The 23,355-nt window shown below is 47.0% G+C and overlaps 1 protein-coding gene across 1 annotated transcript in view; it reads left to right on the top strand.

The window, feature by feature from the left end:
• The first annotated feature begins 13,118 nt into the window (after positions 1–13,118).
• The window catches only part of LOC135897277 (uncharacterized), a 119,135-nt gene continuing 108,898 nt past the window's right edge, over positions 13,119–23,355 (top strand). The window contains exon 1 of the mRNA XM_065425878.2: positions 13,119–13,415. Within this exon, the coding sequence (XP_065281950.1) occupies positions 13,369–13,415 (47 nt within the window). The 5' untranslated portion in view covers positions 13,119–13,368. The remainder of the gene's footprint in view (positions 13,416–23,355) is intronic.

Here is a 23,355-nt window from a genome sequence, read left to right as displayed (position 1 = left end):
TGCTTTACTGCCTTGATTCTGCTCTCTAAATCTAGCTAGGAAAACACAACCTAGCTAACACACAACAATCTAGCTTCCCTACTGTTCTAAACAGAACAACCACAAAATGAAGCCTAGAGAGTCAAAGCAAAAACCAAGCACTCACCACAGATACAGCACCATGTCGCAAAGTCCATCTCACCGCTGTCAGCCAGTTGTCAGGATTGGGGGCTCAATCCCTTCGTCCGTGGTCCTTTGCCAAGATTGGAGTACGGCATGAATTCGAAGGTAGCTGGCCCATGCCGTCGTCCAACTTAATTTACGCTGAGATCGTTGATGAAGTGAAGAACTGCTTCTCATCGAGAACGAGGAAAAAGGGGTTTATTTACAGAAAATTAACTCAGTCTAACATGACTGTTTGAGAAAAATAGTATTAGTCCAACAGGACTGCATGAGAGAAGTGAACCAGTCTAACATGACTGCTCAAGAGAAGTGTGTCCAACAATCGCACAACCACAGTTTTTATACACTCGATCCGCTGGTCCTACGACGCGGCGGCTGTTCGTTTACACACCACCAACTCGCAGCTGCTCTGAAGACCAGTTTTCAGACACAAAGGCACACACATTCCGAAGCCCAAGCGACGGCGTTGAAGGTGGTGCCGTTCCGGAAAATCGACGCCGCTCGAGGGACGCTCGTTGTTTTGCAACATGCTGAACCGTGAGAGCGCAAAAATAAGACGTTCCCGCGGTAGCTTCTTCAGGCGTGTCAGATCAGCGCCGCGTTGAGGAACTCTGGAATCATTGTCCACACACCAAACTCGTCTTGTCACAATGTCGAAGCGGGCTGGAGGAAGGCGGCGGATTCCAGCGCAAAGGTCGCTTCTTTGAACGCCTCGCAGCTGCAGCGGCGGAGAGCGGGAGGTGCGCGTCTAGCACCCCTTGTCGTAATCGGGTGGCAAGGTGACAATCTTGTTGTGCAACCCGCCGTTCTTTACAATGTGTGGATGAAAAGTCAGTGCCCCAGATCCCGTCGTATGGGCACTGCTCAGGCACAAGAAACAGAGCACTTGTCCGATGGCCAGATATAGTGACGCGGGCAGTACACGTTCCAACAACGGTAGGTGTACTTCCATCGGCGACTCTTACTGCACGTTGCACGGCAGCTAGGTGTCGGGGCTTTCTTCAGCTGCTCGCGAAGACTAGCACTATCACCGAGATTTCTGTACCGGTGTCAATATAAGGGCCGTAACAGTAACACCGTCGACTTGGACTTCAAGCAAATTAGAGCGGGTAGGTACAGTAAGACGAGGATTTCGAAGCCGGGTCAAGACTGCAGCGTCACCTCCGGGCGCTGCACTCGTTAGTTTTCCGGTGCGTAGCGTCCAGGGTTGGCAGGCGAAGGGAATCGGCGGTCGCACGGTGATGGTGACCTGCTAAACACATTGGTGCGAGTGTCGACATCGGGCGTGTCAGTCGGTATACAGAGAGCGCGACGATGTTTTACGGCAGTAGCCTTCAGGACGAGGGTTCTGGGTGCTCCAGCCAGTCGGCGACGTCCAACGGCTCCAGCACTGTCGCGCAATATGCCCGATGTAGGGGTTGGGGACGGACTTCGGGATGAAAACATACTTGGGAGGGTTTATTTTACATTATTTACAGAGAGGTGAGAGTCAAGTAACAGTCGTACAGTCATTACGGGCCGGCAGCAACTCGGACGCTGCGGCCCGTCGCAAGAAGTTCGAGAGAGGTCAATCAGGGAATACTCTGGTCTCTCTGGAATGCTCCTTTTAAACCCTTCGAGGACTGGAAGTCGCATCATGTTCGGCCAATGGGAGAGTCCGCTCAGATGACGCCATTTTCGGCCAATGGTAGGCGCCCGGGCGGCGGTGTCACACCCGGCGGCTCCCTGCGGTCTTGCCTTGCTGACTTGCAATGCGCTCTTCAAAGGCGGACAAGGGGGGGGGGGGGGCTTCAACTTGTTTGCTCGAGCGCTCCTCTGGAATGTACTTTCCGCGTTTCTGCGCTTCTCAATTAGCTGTGCTGCGATTCGATGTGGTCTGGGGAACTCGAAGTAGGCGCAGGAAACTGCCCCATATCTAACACCGACTCGAGAGCACGCGAAACATTGGGCGATCATCCGGCGTCCTCCACTCGGCGGGATTGCGGTATCGCGAATAAAAGGGCTGGCCCCTCGGTGCGACTGGTGTAACTGGTGGAGCGCGCCCGGTGCAGACAGAGGAGAGTCCCAAATTAGCGACCTCCTGTCGAACCACAGCTTGAACCAAGGAAAACATAGGCTGGTTAGCAATGGAGACATCGGGCACAAGAGGGGCTGATGACATTGATTCTGTTTCAGGACGAACGATACGTTTTTAAGTGTCCGAAGCAGGCGATTGTAAAGTCTGTGGCGGTTCTTCGCATGATGACGATGCGGCAGTATTGGGGAGCCTGGTGAATTGCTGGGCAATACGGCGGGATTTTGCTTGTTCGAATCGCCGACACTCTTTCACGATGGCATCCGTGGTAGCACCATTCCCGAATACCAAGAGGTTGAATATGATCGTCGGCGATTCCTTTGATTATGTGCCTGATCTTGTCCGCTTCGGACATGTTACCGTCAACTTTGCGGCAAAGCGCTACAATATTCTGACTATAGGAAATGTATGATTCAGTAGATGACTGCGCGCGAGAGCCAAGTTATTTTTTAGCGGCTAGCTGACCACCCAAGGGCTTGCCGAACAAGTCGTTCAGTTTTTCTTTGCATAGGTCCCAGCTGGCGAGACCGTGCTCACGCGTCTCGTACCAGACGCGTACAGTTCCCTTTAGATAAAATACCACATTTGCCGCCATAAGGTATATCTTTCCACCTGTTCTGTTTGCTGACACGCATGTAGCATGAAATCCAATCTTCGACGTCCACGTCATCTGTGCCACAGAAGGTGCCTGTATCTTTTGGAAGCGATAAGATGACAAACGGTGGGACGGCTTCAACGCGGTAAGTTCTGGCGCGGTGGGTGCTTCAGTGGCCATCGTCGAGGGAACAATCGCTTCGACCACTTCGGAGTTCCGTGCTGGGGTGATGGTGATGAACAGGCAGAGTACCCCGCACCTCCACCAGAAACTTTGCACAAAACAAAACGTATATTTACAAATATTTACAGGTAAGGTGAGCAGCACAGGAGTGACAGCAGCCAATATGGCGAGGAGGATGATGATGGCCTCATGTTATGACTCATACCCACACTGGGGGATTGGCCATGAATTGCTCGCTGAAACAATAACCTGTCCTTTGAAGTGTTACAAATTCGATGAGAAAAAAAGAAAGAAAAGGAAACCTACAAAAACAAACAGCGACCTCTACGTCTTCTTAATCTATGCTGGCCTAATGCAACAGATTTCTTCTGTCACGCGGCAATATCGCATGCTCTAACACTTGTATAAGATTTTTTTTGAAACGTTGTGTTTGTTGCAGCCGTGTTTAACTTGTCACAGATAGTTTCCAAAACCTACGACCAATTTTCCTTAAATTTGGTCTTGGTGGCTTTTTTGAATTGAATTGGATTTATTGATAGGAAAGACAGAGAGGTCGACCTGAGCTAGTACGCTCTAGTCTGCTACTCTGCACTGGGGAAGAGGGAAGGGGAGTGAAAGCACTGGGATGGGTGCTGATGATAAGTGAAGTGGTGAGTGCTTATGTACATGAGACAATTGTCTTGCTAGAGCCGCTCGTCGAGCTTGGTGTCCTGCAGAAACTTCAACAATACTTTTGTGGCTTTTAATGTTCTGTCAAGGCAGGGGGATAAATTCTGCCCCGCTCGTTAGGCACGCTCATAACACTCTAGAATGCTTGCATGCATAATTTATTGCGAGGGCCCCAATTACCTATCTACTTCGAACTTTACCTCCAGGACACCCATTATCTTGTCCTTACAGACAACAAACATAAGGAAGCTGCCTCCTTTAGTACAGTGAGGACACCACGCGAACCTAAAGTACCACGCGTGGAAAAAATTAAAATATGAGGGTTCAGTAATTATTCGTAACGCCTGTCAATAAGCCAGAAACGTTAACATTGCGCTACACATTGCACTTAAAATGCTGCCTATTCCTTCAGGGTATAAAATATCTGAAACGTAGAGTTATCTTGGGGAATTGGAAAAGCTAGCTAATAGCAGCAGCATGATACTTTCGAACACTTGCTTGCAATTCTGTTAAAGGCTGTATTTGATCAACACGCATATACCATCGCACCTAAGCTTGCTGTATTGTTCGCATTAGGTTCGCTGAAATTTGACCTCAGTTGTAATTATGCCAGAACAGCCGTCTAAGTTTTACACTGCTCGTATATAAAACAGAATAATAACGCTATGGACCACTTGCATGCATATTCTACTGGAAAATGCGCATTTAACTAAACCATTTGAAACATTGCCAACACATTGGCCATACAATGCCCTAATTTTCCCCAGACACAAACAGATACGTTGTTTAGCTCACCGAGGCCAACGGAGAAAGAAACCATGAATCTCGTATGATGCACGAAAACACTTGGAAAAGCGGGGAATTAGAAATTAGCTGCAACACTTGCATTCAAAGCAGGAAAGTGAGTTCCACAAAGCATTGTGTTTAAAATTCTCGCAATTTTCATGGAATTTCAACCGTCTCTCGTGCTGTTTTAGGAGTCTGGAAAACATTTCGATTAGCAGCAGTATCACTCGGAACGCTTCAGTAGGCAACTTTCTACAGAGGCTGCAATGAGCATACATGGAATAAACGCATATCGCTCGTCACTCGGAGCATAGCTTCGTACTTCGAGTAACTACAAACACCGTGCCTCGCATATTTTACCGAGCGTAAGGGGGGGAGGGGGGGGGGAACACACGCCTAAATGCTGTCTATAACGCATAAAAATTGGCAGAAAGCGACCATTCAGTAACTCTTTTCACAGCACGCAAGCAATCTACACAGCGCAAATTTCCAGTACGCGTCACCAAAAAGTGGCCCTTATTTTTTTCAAAATACGAAATATCAGTTGTTTTTACTCCTGCCGGCAAACAATTTCTAGTGTAGCTCTTATTTAGAAGCAGTCTGAAAATGAAATCGCCAAGTCAGAAGCGACACATGCCTTTAGAAAAAAAAAATTAGAAAAACTTAGTTTATTGGTAGGTATTGAAATGGCTCGAACGCTCGACTAAGGTCGTTCTCACGAGCACATCTTCGATAAATCGGGATTACACAATGAAATTCCACGGTTATACCTGTAAGAGGTATGATTAGATTTTTGGTCGCGATAAGATAATGAGGCTGCAACACTACGTGGGCTATGCCTGCACAGGGATTAAATAGTTCCAGCATTTGATAATCCGCCGATTTCATGCCGTACGGCACATCACTCGTTGGGCGCGGCTGATTATAACACTGTATCTGGACACTTTATCGCCCGCAGGTCAATGGTAGCAAGCTGATTGTGTTTTCGAGTACGGATATAGCGGTCCCAAAAAACTGGACATGATGCAAGTTGCGCAAGCTGACAGTTTCTTATGGCTGCCCGGCGCCATGCGTCCTCCACAACGCGAGCGTGCTATGACGAATCCCCCGCATCGTCCACTACCCAGCGTCCCGAGAAGACACAAATAACAATCCTCGCTGTCCAAGCAGGGTATATGCGCAGTAAATAAAAGCATTACTTATGTGTTCACTCTATTAAGGAAGAATATTAAGCTTCAATTGTAGGTTTGTTGGACTTTCCAGCGTTCAGCCGAAAGCGCCCGCTTTCAAAAGTGGGGGATGGGTGGGTGTAAATGACATACTTTGCCCCCTCCACTTTCGACAGTGGGGGCGGGGTAAGTGCCTACCTTAAAGGGACCCTGAAACGATTTTGGCGATTTTCTACAAATGTACTGAGTCGTTAGAGTAGGTTCTTCTGATCATTAATTGATGCATCTAAGTGCTCTGCGTAAAGCGTGTAATTTATTATGAGGTTTTAAAAATACACATCGCTGCCGATCGCAGCGCACTGCCCGGCGGAATTTTAAGCCGCCCCTACCCATATGATGCAAATAACCCATATTACGTCACATGGGCGAGCTATCTGATTGGCTGACCAGGGCGCGTGGTCGATAATTTTTCCAACTTTATGGTGAACAAATGATGCTCGTAATAGTTGGAATGTTAGTTACTTTGTTTTTGTAAAAAGAAAATAACTTAAAGAGAATACACAAGAATAGTTTTTAGTACACTTCAGCACTTCCGGCACACAGCAAGTGTCGTCTGCTTGTGTTACAACGTACTCCATTTTGACGAGAGCTCCGCGGTCAGAGTCAGTCTCAGTCTTTTCGCGAGCACTATGATTCGACTTTGTTGCCTTGTGGACTGCAAACCTAGCGACCTGCAAACCGCGAGTCCAGTATTAGGGCAAACGCAAGCGCAAGGGGACAGGGTCTGGCCGCTTGACTGTGCCGGGATGAGCCACGAGATGAGCAGAAGGGCAAATGTGAACGGTCTGCACGGTGCAGCCACCTAGTGGCACAGAGCTCAACCATACACAGTAGCAGCAACGAAGTGTATTCTTTGCTGCTGGTGTGTATTTTTCGCAGGAGTGTAATCATCAACACGTTGATTTATAAATGTTTAAAATGCTTTACACTTGGTTAGAGCAATATTAGCGCTTTGTTTGACTGGTTAAGCGCTGCGCCAGCAAGTGTCTGGACCGTGCAGACCGATCAGGCTGCTCACGTACGTCTACGCTAAAGTTCCTTCATCAGCTTGAGTTTATGCCTCCAGTAATTTGCCAAAATGACCAGCTTGCCTGTTCTTAGCGGAGTACCAGACACGTTCGGCGCTACGACAGAATGCTCGCAACGCACGCTGCTTCGATAGCTCTCGGTCGACGGCCAAGCGGCTAGCGGAGAGGTCTCGCGCGGGAGGGGGCGTGCTCCTAAACAACCGGAAGTGAGCGATGTGACGTCGCATCGTGACGCTGAACCAGTGAAGGCGGAGCTTAGCGCCGCTCGCTCGGCGAGCGAGTTGAGGAGGAAAAGCATAGCTAGGGAGGAGGGTAACTTCTAATCGCTTGCTAACGCTTCACTTAAATTGTGGTGCGAATGTTCTACTTAAGCTGTGCCCTACGCGCCTACAAAATTTGTCCGAACCGTTTCAGGGGCCCTTTAACTTTCCCACCCTCGGTGGATACGCCGATCTGTCTTGTCCGCATTTCTGTCCTTTAACGTTGCGACCCCGGTACTTTCAAGTCACGAACGGCATGCGCGTTATCAGCATGACAGCTACATTAATCTCGACAGAAAAGTAGCGAGCGCAGAGTTTTCAAGAAAGGAAACGCAAGCAAGACAGATCACGATTATCGTTGTGTGGCAAGATACGACCCAAAGGGTGTACACGTAAAGACTCTATGGTGTACATAAATGTTTAAGAGCGAATTGGTCAACGCACAGTGCTCCCCAATCCGGTCAGTGACGTACATCGGCCTGTTTGGTGAATGACCATATGCACGAGTCTGTGTGTTGACCTCTCAAGGAGATGGTCACCTGGCTTTTCATTGTCGTCACTGTCGTCGGTGGGTCACTTTTTCAAAATGTGACGATTCTTGGCAAGGCTTAGGACGAAAACCGAAAGAGAAATACTTGAGGCGTTTTATATCAGTATACAAGAGGAAGGAAAATGCATCAGTGTTCCGTCGTTTCAGTAACGGCGCTTTCGAGACACTTCAATTTTCGACGAAAAAATGAATTCTCAGTGCCACTTTTCCAATGTTGTGGGGAAAACTTTTGTTTGTCTAATCGTTCATTTTTCTCGTTAGGCGTCGTCTATGCATGCCTGGGAATATATGTGCTGAGTAACGACGATTTCGATACACTTCAATTTTCGTCGCAAAAATGAATTATCAGTGCCACTTTTCCAATGTTGTGGAGAAAATTTTTGTTTGCCTAATCATTCATTTTTCGCGTTAGGGGTCGTCTGTGCATGCCTGGGAATATATGTGCTGAGTAACGACGCTTTCGAGACACTTCAATTTTCGTCGCAAAAATGAATTCTCAGTGCCACTTTTCTAATGTTGTGGGGAAAATTTTTGTTTGCCTAATCGTTCATTTTTCGCGTTAGGCGGCGTCTATGCATTATTAGATTCGTCGGACGATCCTACCGCTGTCAACCAGATGTAGGAGTCGTCGGACGACCTCGCCGCTGCCACCATTTGAAGGAGTTTAAGGTCGTAGAGAGGAACTCGGTGAACAGGATTTATTTACATATTTTACATTTTAAGCAAGATACATTGGCAGGCTAGCGCGACTCCCATATGGAGCCCGCAAAACTAACATACAGCAAACAGTTTTCGAGCACACAGCTCTCTACTACATTTCGAGCATGACCACGAGCACTCAGCTCCCGACGACGAGCACCCTTTAGCAGCCGGCAAACGCTGCTTATATCCTCTCCGCTTGCCGTTATAGTTCGACGTCATCGTCCGACGTCACCGTTCGAGGGCCCCGTGGACGAATTCCCCGTGGACGGATTCCCAGAGGATGGAAATGTTCGTGTTGCCCACACACGCAGGTTTCAGTGCCGCACAGCTCTCGGTGTCGACGTCAGAGGGCTTCGTGGAACTCTGCTCCGTCCCGGGTGGCGCTGCCGAGTACCACAATCCTGAGCTGACCGCGCGCCACGTGGCTGCCGGTCATCCGATGGATGGATGGATGTTATGAGCGTCCCCTTTGGAACGGGGCGGTGGCTTGCGCCACCAAGCTCTTGCTACTATGCTGCCTAATATCCTACCTAGGTTAACCCATGAGAAAAAAAAAACACACTATGAACTACCACGTCCAAATTTTCTGATACCCTATTGCGAACTGTGCTTTTGTACGTCTCCGTCCTTTGTCGTTTCCCTACTTTTCTTCCACCAAACCTCCAATCGCCTCTTACTGACGTCTATTGCGGACCTGTTTGCTTTTCCACTGCTCCCGCTGAACCCAAGGGCTTCAAGGAGGCCAGTGGTGCCTAAATCGACCGCTGGATATATGTCTTCACATTCTAATAAAATATGCTCCGTCGTTTCCCTAGCTTTACCGCAGCAAGCACATGCTTCTTCTTCCTTCTTATATCTCGCTTTATACATGCGTGTTCTAAGGCATCCCGATCTCGCTTCGAAAAGTAATGAGCTTCCCTTTGAGTTATCATAAATGGTTTCTTTCCTAATTTCGTTTTTTCCCCTTAAGTAGTTACTCATGGCAGGTTTCTTTTCCATTGCCGCCACCCATGAGATTAATTCAGCCTCTCTGACTTTCCGCTTGACCTTCTTTGTTGCTGTGTTGCCCACCCCACAGGCCGCATACTTGCTGGTAAGCTTCCTAGTTCTTTTCCTCCACTGTGAATCAATGTTTTGCCTGTACAGATACCTGAACACTCTCCCAGCCCATTTACTTTCCTCCATATTCCTCAGCCGTTCTTCATACTCAATTTTACTGCGAGCTTCCCTCAGCTTCCTTAGCGCAGTTCTCTGAAGGGCGCCCCCTGGTGGGCTTGGAACACGTGCAGCGGGCTGAAAGCTGGCACGTTGCCTCCCCATACGGCCATTCCTAACAGCTCCTCCATGGCCCGGAAAATCTCGCCTGGCCAGTGCTGGCAACCGCTGGGCAGGAAGAGAATGGCTGGCGAGCAAGATGACGGCTTTGCTCTCTGCAACCCCTAGGTACTTGGAATGCCTTCAACCATCTTACAACAACTGGCACAGAAGAGTCGACCCGGCAACACAATACCGCTCAGCGTTCAAACGCCCGGAATTAGCTGCTAACCCACCAGGCCTCCTATCACAATTTCCATGCAAGTCACTCAACTAGAAATCCCTAATTTTTCCCCAAAATTTCGTGCCGCCAAAGCGAGCGTTCACGTTCCTCCTGAGTTCGACCAAACCCGACCGTCGCGCTGCGCAAGAGTAAAGGTTTACGCAGAATTAAACAGAAGGCTTTCAAACACCAATACCCAAACATAACTTAAGCAGCTTAACTTCACGAGCAGCCTGTTCTTATCCTATCACAGTGGAGTACTTATCTCACGTACTGTTGCCACTGAACCGTTTGGCCAACTCCACAGGTACGTAAATACAATCGCGCTAGCTTTGTGGTCCCTATTCCAAACGCGTACTTGCGACGCTTATACTTACATTTGTTCCTTTAATCCACACAAGACACTTTCCTTAAACAAACAACCACACTTGCGTAACTTACGCAACACAGAGGAACATTTGAACAAATGTGTCTTTTCCTAACCAGCTCTAGGCACGCTCACTAAAGAAGTCAGAATACGGCTGCCCTTTACACACACGAGAAACCCAGTCAAAAATCTGCTTCCTTCCATCCACGCAGGACACGCGCTAATGGACCTAAGAGCTCTTCTCAGTGCAAATCACGCATTTACTGAAAATCTACGCGCTTAACCTTAGAAAATTAAAAAAAAACACTTAAAAAGAAAGAAGGTTAAATAACACACACGGCCGTTACGATAGGCCTCTCAATGATAACCTTGACCTTCAGGTTACTCACACACACAAAAAAAGAAAGCCTATATACTTATTAATGAACACCTCGCGATACTATAAGTTTACAAAAACCGCGTCTTTAAAATCTCGAGCTGCTCGAACGAAAACACAAACAAAGCTCATACTTTTACATATTGAAAGAAACCTAAATCGCGAGAATTACCAAGTGCTCAAAAATAAAACAAAACACGTTTCATTTCTACGGAAGCTCTCTCGGCTCCCCCCCCCCCCCCGTTTCAAACGGTTACAACTGACTCACTTTTGAGCCGTACCCGAGGTGGTCGCGGTCCGAAAGCAACTCTTGCTACCGAGGAAGAACAAAAGGGCTGACTCACTATCAGCTCCCCCAAGACGTTACAGTCCCCTGCCAATTTGCGTCCTGGCGCCCCGCTTTCAACATGACATCGACTGACCGCGTCGCTACTCCCCACCTGGTCTCGTCTTGCCAACTTGCGCTTCTTTGTACTGCACGCTGAGCTTCAAAGAGATCGACGGAACGACGAGGAATTTAACTGCCCGTGCCCTTTGTCCGCGTCCGTGCAAAACATGCTTCTCGGTCCCCCTTTGACCGGTGGCTCGAACGTGTTTGATGCGTCAACATCGTCCGTGACGACCGCACCTGTCTTTTCTCCGCACCTGTCTTTCTCCGCGAGATGCCCTTTTGGGCATCTCGCCGTCTTTGGCGGCGCTACATTAGTCACCGCATTCCGATCTTTTCGGCGCTTCTTTCTGCGGCGCTTTCTCTTTGACTTCTACTTCATGCCGTCATCTCGCGCCTCGTGCTGGCCGTTACACATCTCGTCGGCCCGGATCGGTCTCTTACCCGCACAGTCTGATTGATTTTCATTTAAATCAACATTCTCTCTGCCTCGACTGGCGGACAGCTCAACCGACTCTGGCACAATGCAGCAGGCTTTACTCGAGTTATGCAACTCGCACTCTTGCGAACTGCCCTCTACTACATTGCCCAGCGCACGCTGTGCATCGACACAAGGCCCGTAGGTCTCGATCGCTGTCTCACGCGCACAGTCCGAATGATTCCTAATAAAATCATCCCTCTCTATAGGCTACCTAGACTGGCGGAGAGCCGCACCGATCCCTGGACAATGCAGTTGTTCTCTCGTGAACTACGGAGCTCGCCATCCCGAGAACTACTACGACCGCGCGCCACGTGGCTACCGGTCATCCGCAGTTCTCTGAAGGGCCCCGTCTGGTGGGCTTGGAACACGTGCAGCGGGCTGAAAGCTGGCACGTTGCCACCCCGTACGGCCATTCCTAACAGCATGCCTGGGAATATATGTGCTGAGTAACAGCGCTTTCGAGACACTTCAATTTTCGTCACAAAAATGAATTCTCAGTGCCACTTTTCCAATGTTGTGGGGAAAATTTTTGTGGGCCTAATCGTTCATTTTTCGCGTTATGCGGCGTCTAGGCTTGCCTGGGAATATATGTGCTGAGTAACGGCGCTTTCCAGACACTTCAATTTTCGTCGCAAAAATGAATTCTCAGTGCCCCTTTTCCAGTGTTGTGGGGAAAATTTTTGTGTGCCTAATCATTCATTTTTCGCGTTAGGCGGCGTCTATGCATGCCTGGGAATATATGTGCTGAGTAACGGCGCTTTCCAGACACTTCAATTGTCGTCGCAAAAATGAATTTTCAGTGCCACTTTTCCAATGTTGTGGGGAAAATTTTTGTGTGCCTAATCGTTCAGTTTTCGTGTTAGGCGGCGTCTATGCTTGCCTGGGAATATATGTGCTGAGTAACGGCGCTTTCGAGACACTTCAATTTTCGTCGCAAAAATGAATTCTCAGTGCCACTTTTCCAATGTTGTGGGGAAAATTTTTGTGTGCCTAATCGTTCATTTTTCGCGTTAGGCGTCGTCTATGCATGCCTATCTCGATAAAGATCGAGATAGCACTTCTAAGAGGCTGAATTTAAAGACGAGTTAGGGCAAAATGGTGCGCTCATCAATTTAAAAATTTTGTACCTTGCTAAGAGCATTGCGCATGCGTTGGCGGTTTGATGTTCGAGGGTGATCCATGTTTTCATACATATGTCAGTGGCTAGTCCAGCGTTCTGGTGCCTCTTCTCTCTTTCGTGCTCGCGTCTCAACTTTTTCGCTGGTTTTCTCAAGTGTCAGCGTGAACCAACTCGCCCAGCAAGCAGCACTTCTACCGTTATACCGGTGTCAAACGATCACTTTCGATCGCGATCATGCCCGATCCGGATCGAAACTCTAGACTGCGATTGACTCCATCACGCTGTTTGCGCAAAGGAACCAATTGCAGCCGAGAAATTCGATCCGGGTCCGGCTTGATCGCGATCAGAAGTGCGCGGCGACACCCGTATTAGTTGCTGCTTTTTTTTCGTCTAGCTTTTTCTCTAGAGTGTAGTATATTAACTCTATGGATTACCCGCTTTGTTGCTATTTTTTTTTTTTGCTCATCCTCACCGAACTATGTAACTATCTGTAACTCTGCGCTCTTCTAGTACTTCTCGCGTGCTTCTCGCGCTATGGCTAGCGTGTGCCGCAGAACATCTCTGATGTCAAGCCGAATTTGACCCAATAATAGAAAAGCAACAAACGCTGTCACACTAGCGTAAAAATAATTTTAAAAAATAATTACTTGTTTGCTCAAGATGCAGTTATTTGATTTATTTAGCTTATATATTTAACAAAACAAGTAAAAATGATTGCTTTCCTCGGCGCAGCTGTGACGTCACGCGACCGCTCGCGCCGCTCATTCGAACCATTTCAACGTCAAATGTCGTAGCTGCTACTGGTAATGTGCGTCGGCTTTCATTAATTTCGCCTTCGGGCAAGCAGCCCATGCAAGTAAGATGTCCAACATCAAGGTAGCTGTCAGGCTGAGGCCTCCCATTGAAAGGTGAGTTGGAGTTACGTTATGCGGTTATCACTGTTTCACACTAACTGCTTGTAGTGCGAGGCGTCGTTGCGTCTAGCATTTCGTGCGTCAAATTTCATACGTCCTACCATATAAACAGTGCAGCTGCATCGAATTCACGGCAGAACAATCAGCAATGGAGTAGCTACGATGTGGTGATAACAATGCGCAGTGGCGTAGCAACAGGGGGGGCCGGGGGGCCGTGGGCCCCGGGTGCAAGGGGCCAGTGAGGGAGGGGGGGTGTCATATACGTCTGAAGACCCCTCTTTCCGCTGGCTACACCCGGGGAGGGGTGTGACAGAAGACCTATGGGCCCCGGGTGCCAGACGACCTAGCTACGCCACTGACAATGCGCGTTCGGCAGGATTGTTGCTCTTAGAATAGACGCCGTTATTTAATCGCTCTATTGCTGGGGCCTAACTGTGGCATTGGGAACAACACACCCTTTTATTCTACTGAACATGCACTTCCCGTTTCCCTTCTCACGTTTTCTTTTTTTGGCTTGCTTTAAAACAACGGATGCGTAAATGACCTGGCCACCAGCTAATCACGTGCATCGAAACAAATAACGCGTTCCACTTCAGGCGTGAAGCTGCAGAAAGTGTTTAATAGCAGTTTATGTAGTGCATAACCCCACAATCCACCCAGGATTACGAAAAGGCAAAGCCATTGATTTAGTATCGCCGACAACATGTCGAACACCCCATCTAACATGGTAGCGCTTTCACTAAAGTGGCCGTATATGCTTGACGATGCTCTGCACACTCAAAGTGAAATAGAGCGGCATTTAATATGCAGGAAGACCCATCTGGCTTCAGCTCGATGCTTTTCTTTTTCTTTTCGTTTTTCCAGCCACCGTTAAACGGAAGTGGCAGAAACAGGTGCACTAGCGTGTACAGGTACCTCAGAAAGTAAACGGAGCACGCGAGTGAAGGCCGAACCCGTGATGTTCCGCACCTCACAAAAAAATTCCCATTCGTAGAAATGAAAGTTATCTATTCCACAGCACTTCTACTCACATGATTAGAAAAAATATTCCCATAAATTTCCCTGAAAAAAAAAGTTCCCTGGCAAACGTGGTTGTTAGATGAAAGTTATGTTGAGTGACCTTGCAAGGTTTATTTGTCACTTCCATGTATAACGCGTGAAACAAACATTCACTTTCTAATGTTTACTGTTCAATTCTGGGCATTTCTGCTGCATAGTCCAAAATTTGTCATCCAGCTTTAAAGTGATTCTCGGTTGTTTAACCAAGGAAATATTGACGCAGCAGTCTGCACTTCATGCCTTGTACCAACCATCATGGGAGCTTTTCAATAATGGAGTATAAGAACTTGAAACTGACTGATTCTTAGTTGATCCCGTCCACTGACATTGATGTGCTGTGGATAGACTTCACGATGTCTTGTTCACTAGCATAATTTCAGTGTTTACTCCATGAATCGTAACTTTCCCGGAATATCGCAATGATTTCCCTTTCCTCCAAAATTGTGGGCAGCAATTCCCTGAAAGGGGGAAAATTACCTTCATGGAACATTACTGGGCCAAATTGCATCTCCCTGCATCAACGGTGGCAGCCAGCACGTACTACAGAGTACGCGTGAAAAAAAAAAAATTATGTGGTGGCAGTGTGACACACTTTTGACCACTGCTTTATCTACTGCTCAGGCAAACAAGTGTTTTTTGTAACCGCAGGTGCTAGGGAAGCTTCTTGCGCTTACAGCAACCATTTATCAACTGTGAGCAGCTCTTGCCAGAAGCATTTGCTTCCTGCACGTGCAGTATGCGTCGCTGCCTGAGCTTCGTTTCTTGAGGCATGCGATGATTGCTCTTGTTAACAATCGCTGTCATCTCGCTGTGAGCGGGAACATTATGATGGTGGTGCTGCATTAAGTTGATTTCAAAGAATGATAGACTCCCACTATGTGCGATCAGTTACCACTTTTTATTCAAAAACCTGAAGGTAAATATTTTCAACGGAGATCAATCTCGCTGGGTGGGACATAGAGAAAAAAACTGCTCCAGCCAAAGGTTAAAAATGTTCAAACATTTCGGGATTGGTGCGGTCCCTTCTTTAGGGGGTGAGTGAAGCGACCGAAGAAAGTTTTTTAAGCTCCTGTCTTTGTGTTGCCAATTCCTCCTCTCTGTAGCGCCGCAAGCGCCTTGAGCATGCACAAGGTGAAGTGTACTCAATGACCGATGGATGTTGCTGCGAGTATTTTGAATGTGCCACGACTCAAGGAGGTGTCTTGTCGTGTTGGTTTTGGCTTCGACCACAGAGGTGGCTTCCAAATCAATCGCATGGTCATGCATCTCGCAGCGTTCAGGGAGAGCGCTGTGCTAGGCTTTGAGCTCTCGTATGTCGTTCTTGTTCTGGTGGATTCTGTCAGAAAAGCTATTGTTTTCATCAATGTAAGTGGTGGGGCAATTTGAACAAGACCCTTCAGAAACAATCCTCTGGCATTTCTCTTTGGATGGTCAGTCCTTTGGCTGCATGAGCAACTGTGTGAGTGTTCACACTGGCTTCTTCACATACTAAAAGTTTCTACAAAAAATCTTGAAAGCACTTCTCATCTCAAGAAACGAAGCTGGGCCAAGGACACTTGCCACATATGCAGAAAGCAATTGTTTCTGGAAAGAGCTGTTTGCTGCCAACAAATGACTACTGCAAGTGCAGAATTTCCCCTAGCATCGACTGTTAAAAGAAGCGCTCCTTCGTTTAAGCTGTCAATGAGGCAGTTGTCAAAAGCGTATCACATAGTCATTGAAGATTTATCTTGTGCATGGTAAGTAGTACATGCTGCCGCCTCTAGTGCATTGTGATGCAAGGTCCATTTGATTCGCATGCACCACTGTGAAGCATTTCATGGCAGGGTACCCCCCGCAGGGGCGTCTGCGTAAGCAGGCGTTTGGTGTGTTGCGACACCACGTACCCGAGCACACGAGGGTTGGACCCTCCCGTGTATAGCCGTACGGGGCTTAGCCGTGTCTGGGGAAAAGGGGATCCTGGGGGTTGAGCCGATGCTGGGTGTTTGGACCTTAAAGGCCCCCCGGCGGAGGCAACACACCTCTTCGGCCTCGGCTTCACATAGACGGCACCTCCAGACTGACCCACCTGGAGGAAATCGGCAGTCGCCTTTTCCTGTCTCTCTTCCTACAACCTTCGTCTTTCCCTTACTTTCCACCTTTCCTGTCTCCTTCTCTCTTCTATTTACTTCCTTCTTCTTGGTGGCAAGGGTTAACCCTGTGTGGCTATCCAACCTTGGGTACACCATATTTGGTTATAGTGGCGGTGTACGACTGGCGTCGTGCAGACTTGTATGAGAGCTCTGCCGCGTCCCCTCGTTGGGCTCTGTGGTGGGTGGTCGGCGCTGTTGCCGAATTTTTATATATTTTCATGGAAACTGCTTTCCCCAAACTTCCTGATCGCCCTCAGAAATGAGGGCGCACCGAAGATGTCTTTAAGTTTTTTGGCAATTGTACACAGAACTTTCCCCTCTTTCATGTCATCCACTCTGATAACCATGAGAAGACGGTAAGAATGATCTCACCTTTCGTTGTCTTGAAATCTCTGACAGAAGTTTTCGGTCCCGGATACAAAGCATCGAAAATGGCTAGCAGTGATCTTCTCCTAGAGCTCCGCGATCAGAAACAATATGAAAAACTGTGCAAACTTGTATCTTTCGGGGGTGTTCCAGTCACAGTGACCCCACACCGTACCATGAATACTACCCGTGGCGTTGTATCGGATGCTGATCTGCTAGAATTGTCTGAAGTTGAACTTCTAGAGGGTTGGAATGATCAGAATGTGATCAATGTTAAGAGAATTAAAATAAGACGTGATGGAAAAGAAATCAATACCATGCACCTAATACTTGCATTTGGCTCAAGCAACCTACCCAACACTATCGAGACAGGGTATGTAAAAATCCGAGTGAGACCGTACATTCCAAATCCCCTACGATGCTTTAAGTGCCAGCAATTCGGCCACAGCTCACAGAACTGCCGAGGCCGCCAGACATGTCCAAAATGTAGTTCCCGTGACCATGCCTCTGAAACGTGCGAAAATGCTCCACACTGCGTGAACTGTGATAGCGAGCATGCCGCATACTCGCGGTCATGCCCATCTTGGAAGAAAGAAAAAGAAATAGTCACTATCAAAGTAAAAGAAAACATATCATTCAAAGAGGCACACAGGCGGGTTGCATACCTTCCTAAGGCCAGCTTTGCCGAAGTGGTGCGTCAGGGGGCTGCGTCACAACGGCCTCCGGCGGCTGTCCGACCCACACGCCGTGAGTCTGCAGTTACGCCATCTGCCCCTGCGGCGGCTGTAGCTAGCGCTGCTCCGTCAACCCAGCAGACGGGGCCACCGACCCAGAAGGTGGGCGCAGACGAGGCTGCCCCAACCTCCCAAACCCCTTCCAGCGCTGGCCACAGCCGGCTTAGCCAAATCCCTCGGGGAGCCCCATCGACCTCCGGGCTGGTGGGCGCAGGGGTCTTGCCCTCCAAGGTGGGACCCTTGCTGGTAACTTCTCGCTCGCAAGAGCACGTGTCCAGTGCCTCACTAGAGGCAATGGGCACTACACCTACCCTCAAGGCGCACCAAGCGCCTAAGGAGCGGCGAGGCTCCCTCGAACGCTTCAGAAAAAGCAAAACCCCTGTTACAGGGCTTCAAAAGAGCTCTGTAACCTAAGGCATCACTTCCGTTTCCGTAAACACAGCACCAATTTACTTTAAAAATGGATACACAAATAATTCAGTGGAACGTCCGAGGTCTTCTTAGAAACCTTGATGATGTGCAAGAACTCGGTATACTACTATAGTCACAGGAGTTCCGCAAGGATAAGTTTTGGGGCCCATACTGTTCTCGCTATATGTAAACGACCTCCCAACAATACTAAAGTCATCAAAATGTATCATGTACGCTGACGATACCGCGCTATTATTTTCAGGTAAATCTCCTGGAATATTGCAGAACACTATAAACAGCGAGTTATCCAACATATCAACTTGGTTTGCTTGTAATAAATTAACACTTAACAGAGATAAGACAAAATACATAGTATTCAACTCCCGTTATTCCAGGGGTGACACAATTGGCATGCAAATTCACCTTCTAGGTGTAACAATAGAACAGCTCGATCACATAAAATATTTAGGGGTATTATTGGACTGCAACTTGAACTGGAGACCATATATATCTAGTATATGCGCGAAATTAGCTTCGGCTTGCTATTTATTAATAAAATGCAGGGAATATCGACCTTAGCGTACTTAAAGTTGTTTACTTTTCCATATTTCACTGTCACATCACATACTGTTCTGAATCATGGTCTAGCACATATAAAACATACATAGATCCCGTTTTTCGGTTACAGAAAAGGGCCTTGCGCATTATGACATACACAAGCCCACATGATAATACTGACATGCTATTCTGTTGTCTCGGTATATTACCTTTATCTCTGGCATGCGAAATGAAAGTGACCATTTTGATTAACAATATCTTACATGGAAATCACTCATTATCACCAAGCCTGTCTGTTACACCTAATCGCAATACAAGGGGTGCAACAAATATAAATTTTAACCTACCAATCACTCGTAACACGTATGGCCAACGACTACTTGAGTTTCATGGTGCTAAAATTTGGAATACAGTACCTCTTGAGGTAAAAATGGCCAACAATTTCGTGTCTGCTGTTAAAAAGCTATACCTATCAAAAAGTACGTGATTTTTTGTCAGTTTGGTTCTCCACCTGTTTCATACCGTGCTGGATCTATTCAGAAAGCCTAAACACTTCAACACAGACCCTTGCAAATGTGTCACTTCTACATATAATATGCTATCTCGTTTTTTTCATTGTGTATGTGCATGTATTCTCCTGACAGTTCTGTTTTATTACCATTGATTGATATGCACTGTTTTTCTTTTTTAATGTTTTCGATTGTATGTATCCACCTAACTGTATTAGGTTGTATCATTAAAAAACTAGATAAGTGCATGACATTGTAGCTGCTACTACAAATATGACTATGGGCCTACACTAGCCTTTGGCTACAGGCCCAACAGTTCTTTTGTACAAATTATTATCAATGAAAAATAAACTGATTTGAATTGAATTGAACTCATCCACAAACATAATCCAAAAGTGCTGTGTTTACAGGAAACACACTTAAAATCCAAACACACAAACTTTCTCCGAACGTATGTTACGTTGCGCAAAGATCGCGATGATGCCGTCGCATCATCGGGTGGTGTTGCGATTGTCACTCATAAAAGTGTAGCCTGTCAACCTTTACAGCTACAAACGCCCCCTGAAGCAGTGGCGGTGTGAGTTGCTCTGCTAAACAAACTTATCACTAGTATTTACTTGCTTTATATACCCCCACATTACAAACTAAGCAAACATGAATTTCAGTCCTTTATAGATGAATTGCCAGAACCCTATCTGGTTCTTGGCGACTTCAATGCACACAACTACCTGTGGGGCGACCCTCGTATAGATGCACGAGGTCGTCTTGTTGAGCAGTTCCTTTTTTCTTCTGGTGCATGCCTGTTGAATAAGAAGGAACCTACATATTACTCTCTCGCAAACAGAACCTTTTCTTCAATAGATCTTAGCCTAGTTTCCCCGTCACTACCGTCCGATCTTGAATGGGAAGTTAACGACAATCCTTACGAGAGCGACCACTTCCCCATACTACTAAGAACATATAAAGAAAACTGATATCTACCACAGGCTCCTAGGTAGAAGAGTGAGACAGCTGACTGGGAGAAATTCCGAACTCTTACTAGTATCTCGTGGGCTGATATGTCTTCTTTAGAAATCGATGCTGCTGTGTAGTACTTTACAGCATTCATTATAGATGCCGCATCTAAATGCATATCTGAAGTAAGTGGCTTGGCATGCAAACGGCGCGTCCCGTGGTGGAACAACGAATGTAGGACCGTTCGTAAGAAACAAAACAAAGCGTGGGGGTTGCTACGCGCCTCTCCCACTGCGGAGAATCCTATTAACTTTAAGAAGGCAAAATCCAAAGGCAGGAGAACGTGCCGACAGGCCAAAAGAGAGAGTTGGCAGGAGTTTTTATCGGGTATCAACTCGTATACAGACGAGGCCAAAGTCTGGAATAGTCAATAGCATAAGAGGGCGACAAACGTACTCCCTCCCTTTGGTAAACACACAAGGCGATACCCTGCAAGACCAGGCTGATGCTCTCGGTGAACACTTCGAGCGCGTGTCTAGCTCCACTCACTATTCGGATAACTTTCTTAAATATATATCAATAGAAGAACTCAAGCTTCTGAATCGGAAATGCATGCCAAACGATCCTTATAATCATCCTTTTACCATTGCTGAACTTAAAGCCTCCTTATCAGCATGTCGGAGCTCTGCACCAGGCCCCGATAGAATCATGTATGATATGCTTAAACACCTGCACTCCGACACAAAAGCCACGCTTCTCACACTTCTCAATACTATCTAGGCTGCTGGTTATCTCCCATCAAAATGGATGGAGGCTATTGTGATCCCTGTTTTGAAGCATGGTAAAGACACATCATTGCTTACTAGCTACCGTCCTATAGCGCTTACGAGGTGCCTCTGTAAGCTTTTTGAAAGAATGATCAATCGCCGTCTCGTACATCTCCTAGAGTCCAGTAAAATGCTTGATCCATTCCAATGTGGTTTTTGGGAAGGGCGATCTACAACCGACCATCTTGTGCACATAGAAGTGAGCATTCGCGATGCCTTCGTGCACAAGCAATTATTCTTATCTGTATTTCTGGATATGGAAAAAGCTTACGACACAACCTGGGGGAACAGAATCCTGTGCGATCTTTCCGCGCTAGGTATCCGTGGCAGTATGTTAAATATTATAAAGAGCTACCTAGAGAACCGTAAATTTCGAGTGAAGATAGGTGCTGCACTGTCGCGTACATTCACACAGGAAACTGGGGTTACCCAGGGTGGCGTACTCAGCTGCACGCTCTTTGTCGTAAAGATGAACACGCTTCGTGCATCTTTACCACCAGCTATTTTCTACTGTCTACGTAGACGATATACAAATAGGTTTCAAATCCTGCAACCTCACAGTCTGCGAGAGACAGGTACAGCAGGCCCTAAACAAGGTGTCCATATGGGCAGACCAAAATGGACTTAAAATCAACCCCCAGAAAAGTTCTTGTGTTCTCTTCACAAGAAACGGAGGCCTGGTCCCAGATCCTTTTCTAGAAATGGGCGGACAACAAATTCCTTTTAACAAAGAGCACAAATTTCTAGGTATTATACTTGACCCCAAGCTTAGTTTCATTCCACACATAAAATATCTAAAAACAAGATGTCTAAAAACACTGGACTTACTTAAAATCCTATCCCACACAACATGGAGTAGTGACAGGAAGTGTTTACTGAATCTTTACAGGAGCCTAGTTCGATCAAGATTAGATTACAGGGCCGTAGTTTGTCACTCTGCCACCCCGAGCGCGCTAAAGATATTAGACCCTGTTCACCATCTGGGAATCCGCCTGGCCACTGGCGTTTGTAGAACAAGCCCTGTTGAAAGTCTGTATGTCGAGTCAGATGAGTGGTCACTCCATTTTCAGAGAACATACATCAGCTTTACCTGTTTTCTGAAAGTGCGTTCTGATAAGGAACATCGATGTTTCACAGCCGTTAACGAATTGACGTGTAAAACACTTTTTCGTAATAGACCCTCTTTGAGATTACCTTTCTCAATACGTGTAAGAGAACTTAGCGAAGAAATGGACGTCCCACTTCTTGAACATCGCCTAGTGCCTGCAGCTAAGTTATTACCGCCCTGGCAGTGGCAGGTGATAGAATGTGACGTATCCTTTGTAGAGATCACAAAGCACGCTCCTGAGCTTGAAATTGCCATGCATTTCCGTGAGCTTCAATTTAAGTACTCCTGCTCCGAATTTTACACAGACGCATCCAAATCACATGCTGGCGTATCCTACGCTGCTGTCGGTCCCTCTTATACTGAATCTGACGTGTTGAACCCCATAACAAGTATCTTCACTGCAGTATATGCAGTACTGACTGCAGTCAAACATATAAAGAAACTTAAACTTGAGAAAGCCATCATATTCACAGACTCGCTAAGTCTTGTAAAAGCACTCATTTCTTTTCAAAAGCAAACGAATCCTGTCTTCAATGAACTCTACTCACTCTTACGTAACATCTACTTATCACATAGGCATGTAGTGATATGCTGGGTTCCTGGCCATAGAGGAATCGAGGGAAATGTGCTTGCCGATGAGATCGCCAAATCAATAGCATCGCAAGGTATTCGTTCTGCTGCTGTCCCTGCCATAGACATGAAGCCTTTCCTAAGAAAAAAACTGCGAAGCCACTGGCAACGCTTGTGGGACGCTGAAACGAGTAATAAGCTTCACCTAATTAAGCCGAAGTTAGGTTTCTGGCACCCAAATACGAAAACACGAAGAACAGATGTCCTATTCACTAGACTGAGAATAGGACACACATTTGGCACTCATAACTCTCTCTTGACCGATAACGAGCCTCCAACTTGTGGTAGAAATGGCGACCGGCTGACCGTCCTCCATGTCTTCCTGGAGTGCCGGGAAGCTGAAAAAGACAGGAGAAAACATTTTCCTTTTGCATACAGCCATCACGTCCCTCTCCATCCGGCCATGTTTCTTGGAGTAGAATCACTTTTTGAGACCAAAGCAGTCCTCGCTTTCTTGAAAGATGTTGTACATGTTACAAGCCCATTCATTTCTTAGCGCATCCTCTTTCCAGAGGATATCGCTAGGATAGATTCTCTGTATAGCACATGCCTCTAGGCCCTTGCGTCTCAAGTGCTCCGGTGAGGCAGTAGTGCTCTAGACAATATTATACATGTAGACAATCACACATTTTATATATTGCGTCAT

Source organism: Dermacentor albipictus, chromosome 1 (assembly GCF_038994185.2).
Source record: "Dermacentor albipictus isolate Rhodes 1998 colony chromosome 1, USDA_Dalb.pri_finalv2, whole genome shotgun sequence".
In the NCBI taxonomy this organism is placed as follows: Eukaryota; Metazoa; Arthropoda; class Arachnida; order Ixodida; family Ixodidae; genus Dermacentor; species Dermacentor albipictus.
The sequence above is the reverse complement of the archived record's forward strand: the minus strand, read 5'-3'. Positions and strand labels throughout refer to the sequence as shown.